Source organism: Nicotiana tabacum, chromosome 24 (assembly GCF_000715075.1).
Source record: "Nicotiana tabacum cultivar K326 chromosome 24, ASM71507v2, whole genome shotgun sequence".
NCBI classification, from domain to species: domain Eukaryota; kingdom Viridiplantae; phylum Streptophyta; class Magnoliopsida; order Solanales; family Solanaceae; genus Nicotiana; species Nicotiana tabacum.
The window spans coordinates 81,798,584-81,811,003 of NC_134103.1; the positions used below are offsets into that span (position 1 = coordinate 81,798,584).

Consider the following 12,420-nt stretch of genomic DNA (forward strand, 5'->3'; position numbering starts at 1 on the left):
GTACCTTGGGAGATCCCCCTATTGTTTATTTATATTGGGACTACGAGACGGTACCTCGGGAGCGTCCCTGTTGTCTACCTCTATTTGTTGTGCTGTTACCTTTCTGTAATTTCTTGTTATTCATTTCTCAATCATTTCATTGTATTATTATATTTTCTGCTTCATTTCCCTTTTATTCCAGTAGGGCCCTAACTTGATCTCGTCACTACTCTACCGAGGTTATGTAATGATCCAACCGATTATTTTAACTTTTAGAACCCCGTTCCCTAAAATAAAACTTCACATAGGTGCTTGCAATGATTTATGACTTACGGGGATGGTTGGTTCGGGATTTAGAAGTATTTGGGGTGAAACTGGAACACTTGGTTCCTTAAGTTGGCCTTAAAGTGCTAAGTTTGACTTCAGTCAACATTTTGAGAAAACGACCTCGGAATAGAATTTTGATGATTCCAACAGCTCCGAATGGTGATTTTGGACTTAGTAGCGTGTTCGAAATTTTATTTGGAAGTCCGTAGTTAAATTAGGCTTGAAATGGCTAAAAACAAGAATTTAAGTTTGGAAGTTTGACCAATGAATTGACTTTTTGATACCGGAGTCAGAATCCAGTTCCAAAAATTTTCATAGCTCCGTTATATAATTTATGACTTGTGTGTAAAATTTGAGATAAATCGGAGTTGATTTGATAGGTTCCGACATTGAATGTAGAAGTTGAAAACTCTTAGTTTTATTAAGCTTGAATTGAGATATGATTCATGGTTTTAGCATTGTTTGATGTGATTTAGAGGTTCGACTAAGTTCGTATGATGTTTTAGGACTTGTTGATATATTTGGTTGAGGTTCCGAGGGCCTCGGGTGAGTTTCGGATGGTTAACGGATCAAAATTGGAGTTAAAAAGCTGCTGCAATTTTTCCTCTTCTGTTGGATATTCTGGGTTGTGATCGAGCCCAGATATCGAGCCAGATATCGAGCCCAGGTATCGAGCCCAGATATCGATCCCAGGGTTGACGAGGCACATGCTCGAGCTTGTGTATCGAAGCCATGATCGAAGGTCCAGCTCGAGGGTCATGATCGAAGGTCCAGCTCGAGGGCCATGATCGAAGGCAAGGCTCGAGGGCCAGGATCGAGACCCAAGATCGAGGGTCACAATCGAAGGCTCAAGCTCGATGCCATGATTGAGGCTATGATCAAAGGCCCAACCTCGATGTCCTGATCGAGGCCATGACCGAGGTCCAGGCTCGAGCTTGTGATCGAAGCCGCGATCGAGGTCCAGTTCGAGGACCAGTTCCGAAGGCTGCTGGACAGTTTTATAAAAAGAGGACATTCGTCCCATTTGCCATTTTTGACGAACTTGAGCTTGAGCAGAGGTGACTTTTGTCAGATTTTCAAGGAAAAGACATTGGGATTCGAGCCAGACAAAGTTGGATAATCGTGGAAAAGGCAAAATTATGGATTAAATTGGAGCAAGACGAGGTAAGTCTCTTGTCTAATCTTGTGAGGGAAAAATTATCTCATAGGTGATTAAAATTAAATAATTGTTGCTAATTGTGGGGGGCTACGTACGCACGAGGTGACGAGAGTCCGTGCGTAGCTACTATTAATGCTAAAGTCCGGGTAGTTTAGGACTCAAAGCATGCCTTATTTGTGTAAATTGTATTCTTTGATTTATTTATATTAATTTATATCTATATGAATATATTGTGAATTGTTAGATAAAGATATTAAAGGATGGAAATCTCATAGGCTTGATTATCTGTTTAAATCAATTAATTGTTAAAAAAAATTGTTCTCCTCCCAAATTTATCTTATAATAAATATACTCTCCTTCCGGAGGCACATAAGAAAATGTCCTCCTTTCTTGTGGAGCGGGCCGAACGCCTCGGCAAGATAGATGCATTTATGGATCGCGCCGCACGTCCCTCGGCAGTATACACGACACTCTGGATCAGGCTGTACGTCCTCGGCAGAAATCGTGCGTAACAATAATAATTACACGATACTTTAATAATTTATTTCGGCTTGTGAAGCTAGTTAATAAATTGAAAAATCCTTGGAATTTAATGAATTATTATTCTTACTTGTTAAGGAATTAATTATTACTCCTGTAAATGAGATTTAATTGATAAATTACAAATTATTTGAATTTAAGGAATTTAATTAATATATTGAGAATTGTTACATTTGAAGGAATTTAATTAATATATTGAGAATTGTTACATTTGAAGGAATTTGATTATTTCTGCCGATTAAATAAATTATTGTAAATTCTGTAAATCATGCTGATGTAAATATCCTAGTTTTATTTTAATTATTATTGACCCATAGTGAGTGTCAAAGTCGGCCATCTCGTCTCTACCACTTTGAGATTAGGCTTGATACTTACTGGGTACACGTTGTTTACGTACTCATACTATACTTGCTGCACTTTTTGTGCAGGACCTGAGACAAGTACTAGTTGAGGATTTATTATCATATACCCACATCATCCCGAGGCATAGTGGTGAGCTGCCTTTCTGAGCCGTTCTGCAGCTACAAATGTCTCTTCTTATATTTATATTATATCTATTTCATTTCAGACAGTATTTGAAGTTTTGTATAATCTACTAGATGCTCATGCACTTGTGACACCGGGTCTTGGCACACACATTGGTAGAAGTTGGTATTTTATTATTTTCTTGGAATAAAAGTTTAACCAATGTACGTTTGACTTACTAGTTGGCTTGCCTAGCTGTAGTGTTGGGCGCCATCTCAACCTATAGGTGAAATTGAGTCGTGACAGGTTAGGCTTGGCACTTACTGGATACCGTTGTTGTGTACTCATACTACACTTTTGCACATATTTTGTGCAGATCCAGGTTCTTCCTACCATACCAGATACCAACTAGCTGGACCGTACGTGGAGACTTCAAGGTATATCTGTCAGTGCCGCAGACCTCGGAGTCCCCCTTTATCCTTGTTATGTTGCTTTCCTTATTCTCTTTAGACTCTGATGTATAGAGACACTCAGTATTTGCTCTTAGAAGCTTGTGACTTATTTCTACCGGATTTTGGGGGTTGTAATCATTTAAATCGCAGTTCTTGTTTATATTTCATATGTTGAGATTTGATTTCCGTTTTATATTCAGTTATTCCGCAAATTATTAGGCTTACCTAGTCTTAAAGACTAGATGCCATCACAACATCTTACGGAGGAAAACTGGGATTGTGACACTATACATCGGATAACAATCTCCGCATAATTATTTACCACATGAATAATCTATGCATTATAATTCTAGCAAAACTAGTTAAGATCTTTCATCTGTTATCAATCTTGAATCTTCTCCGGGGAGTTTATGAAGTATAGCAGCAGAAGAGACTAGTAACTCCACGGCACACGAGTTTTTTTAGAGAAAAATAAAGAGAAAATGACTTTCTATAGCCCCTCAAAATTTTAATAGCATATATTTTTTTTTATTGACCCGAAATGTCTCTCCAGCCCAAACATATTTTATCTAATAGCCTGAAATATCTATTTTGTATATTTTTTGTATAGTGGCAGTCTATTTTGTATATTTTTTGTATAGTGACAGTCTATTTAGTATATTTTTGTATAGTGACAGTCTATTATTTATAAATTGTACAATAAAAGTCTATTTTGTATAATTTTTTGTATAGTGACAGTCTATTTTGTATATATTTTGTATAGTGACAGTCTATTGTATATAAATTATATAGTGACAGTCTATTTAGTATATTTTTTGTATAGTGACAGTCTATTTTGTATAGTGACATTCTATTTAGTATATTATTTGTATAATGACAATCTATTTTGTATATATTTTGTATAGTAACAGTTTATTGTATATAAATTGTATAGTGACAGTCTATTTAGCATATATTTTAACATTATGCATAGTTATCTGAGAAAGAACAATCATAAAACTTCTACAATTCAAAAAGATAATTCCAATTAGAAAAATTAATTCAAATTTATCATTAAGGAGAACTCTAGCTATATAGCAATTACTTTACCTCTAACATAGTCACGAGATAGCAACTCGAGCATCCCTTTACACCAACGTCATGGGACTAAAAGAAAGAGGGACGAACTGAAGACATAATGTTTTCAAACTTGTTAACTAATTTAGAGATGGCAGCGACGCGATTGCAATACATGTTCAGTCTTAACTCAAAAAGACTTCAATACCCCCCCTCCCCCTCCCCCTCCCCCGCCATGTATAGTGAAAATTTCTTCTTTTTTTTGTGTGTGTAACCACATCTTGACTAAAAATAAATTCTATTAAGTGCATGTAATATCAATCTTACTAGAGGAACTATCAAATTTGATCGTTAAGGTCTTTAGGAGAGCCAAATGATCAATAATGTGTCAATGAGAGAGTATATAAATTAAATTGTTTAAACACTAAACTTGATAAGTATATGCTTTATCTATTAAACTAACTTTTTTAACCCAACAATTTCAAATTTCTTTTATTATTAATAATATAATAATACATAAATTAAATTAAAAATAAAATAAAATTTGTGTTCAATCAACGATTATGATATGAGATGAAATGAGGTGGCGCAATAATTTTAAATATGGAAAGATTGCAAGAACATCGACTTTCTGCATTATTCTTTCAAAAAATATTTTCAAACTCGCCCCACACTACATTATATCCCATATAGCTGCGGCGATAGTGCGGTGGCGATGGATAGTAGAAGTTTTTGTGTGGATGTCTAACAGATGGTAGAAGAGAAAAGGTGGATGAGACGGGTGTTGTTATCGTATTTTAAGAGTTGCATATACTGACCATTCTAAAAAAAATTAGATTGGGAATTTACAGCGGGCGATGTTTGAGAAAATATTTTTACTGGATATTTTTCGTTTAATGAGTGAAGATGTAGGAGAGGAGTGAAAATATGCATATATGTGGTGAATTAGGTTTTGGGTTGTGAATTTGAGACTGAATTGAGAAAGTAAAAACTGATATTTATGATGGGTTATGATAATTATTTGGATGGTGGAGCTGGGCGTAGCAAAGATGCATAATGAAAAAGATAAGGTGAGTTAGTGAATGTTTTGTTGTAGCCAATGCAATAAATTTTTTGATATAACTTGTAATTAAATATAATGGGCTAGCAGTTGTCTTAAGATAGTGCCGAACGACCAATTATGTCAGATTCTCAAAAATAAAAGATAGAAGGCAGGGTCGGGTTGTTGTCGTGATATGGATCTAGAAAGGGAGTGGTTTATAAGTTGCATTGTCAGAGGTAATGAAAGCATTTACCAATTTATGAATTCAATTAGTTGGAGGAAACTTATAATCGCGTTGAATGCGTCTTATAAATCACAATTAGTGGACAATCAAAATCAGTGTTTTAAAAGGCGTGGGCATAAGGCGAGGCGTTTTACATATGCCTCAACGAGGCGTAAGCCCCGAGGGTATTTAATTTTTAATATTTCATAAAAAATAATATAATTACAGTAAATATTTTTAAATAGATAAAATTACATAAAAGTTGAAGAAAACTATAAATACATGAAAAAAATATATATAGATGTGCTCCATCCCTACTAATAACTATTAAAAATAATCCTTATACGCTACTTAATAGCACAAGTAACTTGAGTTAAAAAGAATAAAGTTTTCTACATGAGGAACAAAAAGGATGACTAACCTGCAATTTGAACTTTGAACTTGCTGCTATGGAGGAAAATGAAGTTTTCTTTGGATTTGCAAAAAAAAAAAAAAAAATTGATTGTTCGTTGCTCTTGGGAGATAGTAACAGACTAGCGGACAAGATAAAGAATTAGGAAAGACCATAAATTAGGGTTTCTAGCAATAAAAAAAGGTCTTGACTTTTAAATTTAATATTTCATTTCCTTTTTAAATTTTTTGATTAATTACAAGCTGAATTTTGAGAATTTGGGTATTATACTAAGGACTTATTCAATAAATTTTATTTTAATTTGAAAAAGTCACTTGGGCTTACGCCTCACTGCAAAAACTCGCCCGAACGCCCAGGCGTACACCCGTAATGGCTGGGTGTATGCCTCTTGAGACTTTCGCCCCGCACCATCGCCTAGGGGCGCGCCTCGCCTCAGGGCTTGCCCCGGAGCTCGTCCCGAAAATGCCTTTTAAAAAATTGATCACAACTAATGAGTGCGACTTATAAATTGTAACTAATGAACACACAATCGCAATTAGTGAGTGCGACTTATAAATCTCAATAAGAAAATGCGACGAATTAGTACTGTAAATCACAATTAGGAATGCGGCTAATAAAACGTAATTGTAAAGGCGACTTATAATTCGCAATTAGAGAATGCGACTTAGAAATCGCAATTAATGAATGCTTATTATAAGTTGCAATTAGGGATAGCGACTTATACATCGCAATTAATGAATGCGATTATTTTTTACCGTAACGTTTTCGTTTGCTGGCTCCAATGGTTATTTAGAAAAGAAATTCCAAAGCGGAAGAGATGGTTCTACTATTCAATACCACACCCACTACTCCTCTATGCATCCTCTATCCTCTAATTCTTCAAAAGATATAGCATAGAGATGTAAACTCATGATCAAATATATATGCCGGACAACACAGATTATCTTGGTTGTTGCATGGTGAAAGATTTAGCAGAAATTGAGCAGACACTAGAATTTGACTGTAGAGTTATGATCTTTTTTAGCACTGCAACAAGATGTTTGAGGAGCAGCTTACTTGTCTATAGGGTGGCAAACAGGCGGGCGGGGCGGATATAGAACGGTTCGAAAACGATTAATGAAAAAACGGATAAATTATCCGATTCAACCCATATTTAATACGGATAAAAAACGGGTTAACCGACGGATAATATGGGTAACCATATTGTCCATGGCTTCTTAAATATGATCACTTTTGGAAGAATTTCTAGTCTCCCAAACTTGAGAAACCCCAAATTTGAGGCTTTACAAATGTAAAAGTTAAACCAATAGTTATCCATTAATTATCCATTTTCTAAATGAATAATATGGTTCTTATCCATATTTGACCCGTTTTTAAAAATTTATTATTCAACCCATTTTTTAGTGAATAATATAGATGGTTAACTGTTTTCTTTTAACTATTTTGCCACCACTACTTGTCAGCAATTATTTAACTTGTTGAACCCATTGCGCAACATACACCAATAAAATTTTCATAACGAGTGGTGCAATTTAGTTTAGTATATATATGCCACATGGTGACATAATTTTGTTTCCTTAATAAATCACCATTCAATAAACCAACGAGTTAGCAAGGTATTCAATTCCAATAATGAAGATACAAACTGTCCAATACTACGAAAATTTGTCATCTAAACTAGGGAAATGAATTATATTCACTTGATAGTTACTCTCCAAAGTGTATGATAATTTACCTTCTACCTCTATTGAGTCCACACTTATAGGCCTTAAAGCCCTCTTCAGAATCACTAAATACCATTGTTCCAATTCAATCAAAGAAGTTTTAAAAATTAAAAGAAATTATGGCCAATGGGAATTGAACCAACAATCTCATAAAGGTTTTGAACCCGTTATCACTGAGCTATGCTTTTGAATTGTGTAAGAGGATTCAAAATATAATATATATATATATATATATATATATATAGAGAGAGAGAGAGAGGGGCACATAGCATTTTGCCTTATATGTATAGTGTAATTTCCAGCGAAGAGTGTTCGAATGAAACCACTTCCTCCCCTAAATCCGCCCGTTGTCACCAAGGTTGATGTCATTGCTGTATTAACATTATTCACAAACCTAATTGCAGGAGGTCATTGGGAGTAAGAGCAAGAGATAGAAGAAACACTCAAATATCAAACTTTTATTAAAAACCGCAAATCAAATGTATATATACAAACTTCATATAATTATGGAGAAGCTTGAGCAAAAAAAATTCCTTTTTTACTCAAGAAATGAATACTATATAATGCATTATTGACTCTCTTTTCTTCGTTGTCAACCTTTAATTTGCCGTGTTCCTAAATTTTGCTCGCATCAAGTTGTGAAGAGGAGGAGCTAACTCCTTTTGAATGGCAATATCCAAATTTAGCATTTTGGTAGATCCTTTGGAGGTGGCAAAAGTGACTCATTAGGACCTTTGCCATTATCTACTAGGAATGCCATCTTCAATCCCCATGTTGTATGCACCTCTAAATGACAATGCATAAACCAAACTCCTGCAATTTCATAAAAAAAGTTTAACAACCATTGTATAGGCGTCATGAATTTAAGTTATATACATTGATAGGGCAGCATGGTGCACTAAGCTTTCGCTATGCGCAGGGTCCGGGGAAGGGCCGGACCACAGGGGTCTATTGTACGCAGCTTTACCCTGCATTTCTGCAAGAGACTGTTTCCCCAGCTCGAACCCGTGATCTCCTGGCAACAACTTTACCAGTTACACCAAGGCTCATCTTCTAAGTTATATACACTGATATGACAAATAAATAACACTATCAGTACAATTTAACTGAATGTAGCAGGTTGTTGCTTCATTTTTTCTATAGTATACCTGGATTGTCAGCGCGGAATCTTATAGCTACCCATCCTCCTGCTGGTACTCCAATTGTATTCCTCTCAACAGGATCAACAAGATTAAAATTCTTTGGATCTATTTTTGAATTAAAATTTCCTAGCCCTTTACCTACTGCAAAGAAATTAAACCCATGCAAATGGATAGGATGATTTTCAGGGGATATAATTCCAGTATCCTGCAAAACTAATTGAACTGTTGCATTATATGGCAACCGATAAACCTTCGTCCCGCTCATCGTTGACAAGTTTGCTGGTGGTGTTCCAGTATAGTTGAATTTAAATGGCGGATTTTGAGGAAAATCTGTTGTATAAACTCCTTTGATACCAAAGAAATGTGCTTGTAAAAGTGCTGTAGTTGGCATGACAAATGTGACATTGTTTATACTAGCAACAACTCTGCTTCCATTACCCTGTTTGCAACTTGGACATGGATTAATTCCTAACCCTACTGTGAAAAACAACGAATGATCCACATTTTTTGGAACTTTAGCAGGGTATTTTTTCGAGTTGAGGCTTCGAAGAGAGTCTACAAAATTGTTAGCCACAGGGGTCGCGTTTTTGGGCGGAGTGTTTGTTAGGGTAGTGACTGAACTAGCCAACGTGCCCGAATAATGTAACGTGGCTGTTGCAGTCGCGTTATCGACTGCAATAGGTGCGTCCATGAATGGAGAAGCAACAACCATGTATTTTCCAGAACCTTGATTAGCTGCGACAATTACATTTGTGGTTTGGCCAGGGGCAATCACAATTGTATCTGTTTTGAAAGGTTTTACGTAGGTAGCATCTACTTCAACTACAGTCATTTTGTGGCCAGCAATTTTGAAAAAGAGTTCTTCATTGAGTGCAGCATTGATAACTCGCAACATGTAGGATTTTCCAGGATCAACACTCAATTTGTATCCACCTGCATATCATATATGGTCCAAAATTCAAATTTTCATTTTTCCCATGAATTATTTTGAAGGATTTAACTCATATACAATAGAGGTATTTTACACTATCAGTGCATTTTAACCTGCAAGTTTTACACTACTTTCCAAGTGTGTTTAACTTCTACGTATTGATAGTGCAAATATTTATACTATCACGTCACCTTAAAATTCAATATAGTGCTTAACAAATAATGAAATTAGTAACCTGGAGAATAAGACAGGTAATCAACTGCAACATGTTAAAATACACTAATAGCGTATAACAAAATGAATATTGCCAGTGCATATTTTCAATTTTTTTTCAGGTTGCCATATCAAATTTGTTATGAATAGTTAGGAGTATATGTTATAGCTAATTAGCTAAAAGTATATTACCTTGGGATGGACAGTTTGAAAGGGGTCCAGGATGACCATTGATTGTGTGAGCATCAGAAACATTAGGGGCTAAACCTGACTTAATGGCCTGATTAATCACAGCTTCAGTATCAGATTTCCACCATTCAGCTGCATTATTGCATCAAACTTTAATCTTAGTCCCTACAAAATAAGTGATTTTTTTTTTCTAAGGAAAAAAAGTGGAGTAAATTTATGTTCACCTAGAATAACTACAGCTTCATGGTCAGGTTTTGGAAATGGATATGGCACACCAAGCTTAGGCAAAATGACAATGGCGCCATGAACAGTTGACCTTAGCCACAGAATATGAGCATGCCAAAACAGTGTACCCCTTTGACCTGTAATGGTGAAGTTGTACAAATAACTTTGACCTGGCTGAATTGGACATTGTGTGATATATGCTGGTCCATCTGCCCAACCTGTTCTAAGTTGTCTCACACCATGCCTATTACAAACCAAATGAAAAAGATTATATAAAGCAAAGAGAACCAAGTGAATTATATACAAAGTGATGGAAATCTTGATTTTCTAAGGAAGTTTATGTTCGATGCATTAGCCTTGTGTACAAAGCATTCCGCATTCACGCAGGGCCCGGTAAAGGGCCGTACTCCAAGGGTGTGATGTAGACAACCTATCATAATTCATAATACAAATATTGGTGGCTGCTTCCACGGCTCGAACTCGTGACCTATAGGTGTCACGAAGACAACTTTACCGTTGCTCCAAGGATCACCTTATATTCTATGCATTAGTTATGTAAAAAAGTTTTACACAATTATGTCACTTCAGGTAATCGAATAAAAAAGTAATTAACCTGCTATAATAAGTTAAGTTACACTGATAGTGTAAAACATTATGTGCACTTGTTTTTTAGATGAATTACCAATGGATAGAGACATTATATTTGACATGGTTAACAACCCTGATAAGCACAGTGTCATCTTCCCTGGCATAGACTGTGGGTCCTGGGAATTTGCCATTAACAGTGACAATGGGCTTTGTAGAACACAAGCGAGATGTATTCTTCACCATCACCTGCGAAAGCAACCATCTTACGTTATTTTTTTTAATTTTAAAATGGGAAATGAGAGAGGGGATTACAAGGTGAAAAATTGAACTCTCACCGATAGGTGAAAGAAGCAGGTATCCAACCAAATGAACTACTAAAATTTCCCACCATCTTACGTTACTAGGGGTCTAATTTGTGTTTTTTCGTAGGAACGTCAATATTGTACTTATGATGTATGGTTTGACAATTAAGTAACGATATTTTAGAAGTGTTTGGCGTCAACCAGTTTGTTTTCTAGACCAACCATCTTTTGCTAATTGAAATTTACTCTAACCAACTTATGATGCCAGCTTGTACTTTAAGAAATCTACTTGTTATTGCCAACAATTCCAAATCAACATATTTTGTGGCATTAACAGTGGATGGCTGGACGGAACTGCTTAAAAGTTCTGAAGAATATTCCCATTCTTTTTACATTGAAAATTGAAAATGCATAATAAGAGAGGGTTACCATAAATACAAGAGTCTTCCGGCACTTGTGGAAGCTTTTTCTTAGCCGTCAATCAAGTAGTACAAGAATTATATCTTATCTTATAACCTGGTGCAGGCGGTCATCTAATAAGAGAAAGGCACCAGGCGGTCATCTAATAAGAGAAAGGCACCACTGTTTTGGCAAATTAAAAGTGATTAAGTTGTTGAATAGCATTTGAAAATATTTCATTGTCTTCGAGTTTAACTTGTATAAACTGGTAACTTAAGTTTTACACGTGTTACACTATCACATTACCTAAATTAAAAGATACAACTATGAGTGACTACTGCGCATAACAAGTGAAACTAGTTACCTAGAAAAAAGTAAGCAACCTACAATTACAACAATTAAATTATTTGAATAATGTAGGAATAAGTTACACTATTAGAATATATAAGTTTAATCGTTCTTTTTCTACTATTAAAAAGACTCTTTTTAACTAAAGAAATGTGTGTGTGGGGGAGGGAGGGAGGGGGGGGGGGAATTGAAGTTGCTGTAGTGGTAGTACTTACATTGAAGTTGTAACGTCGAATCCGGCATTCTACAAAGGCTGGAAAGAGGCATGCAAACAAGATGAAAATACGAACCCAAGATTCCATTTTTTTTTGTCTCTTTTCACTAATTTCACTAAGTAATATAGAAGTGGTTTTCTTTTCAGTTCTGATATATTTTAGGCTTGTTGCATTCAAGGGATAACAACGTAATGTATATATAGGTGAAAATGTCCTTTAATTAATTAGCTGCTCTGTCGTTTTTCTTTCGTTAGGTGATGAGATAGATATTGGGGTCCCTCTAATCTACTTCTCGAACAACAACAAACTTTTTTAGTTAATTTTTCCCCAATTATTTCTTGTATATTACATAAAGTTTATAACTCTGTGGCCCACTATTATTTTGCTAGTTAAGCTATTTTTGTTTGTATGTGTGTTGGGAGTTTCTGAAAATAATCTTTATTTTCATGATTTTGTCAATTTATTATTATTAATCTAAAGCCCTCCATG

The 12,420-nt window shown here is 35.4% G+C and overlaps 1 protein-coding gene across 1 annotated transcript; it reads right to left on the reverse strand.

The window, feature by feature from the left end:
* Positions 1 to 7,810: 7,810 nt before the first annotated feature.
* LOC107816409 (laccase-4-like) lies at positions 7,811 to 12,093 on the reverse strand. Its single transcript, XM_075248341.1, has 6 exons — positions 11,932 to 12,093; positions 10,762 to 10,913; positions 10,079 to 10,323; positions 9,858 to 9,986; positions 8,528 to 9,454; positions 7,811 to 8,192 (listed from the first exon to the last, which is right to left on the reverse strand). Exons 1-6 carry the CDS (start codon positions 12,016 to 12,018, stop codon positions 8,062 to 8,064), a joined length of 1,671 nt encoding a protein of 556 aa, XP_075104442.1. The 5' UTR covers positions 12,019 to 12,093; the 3' UTR covers positions 7,811 to 8,061.
* Positions 12,094 to 12,420: the final 327 nt, after the last annotated feature.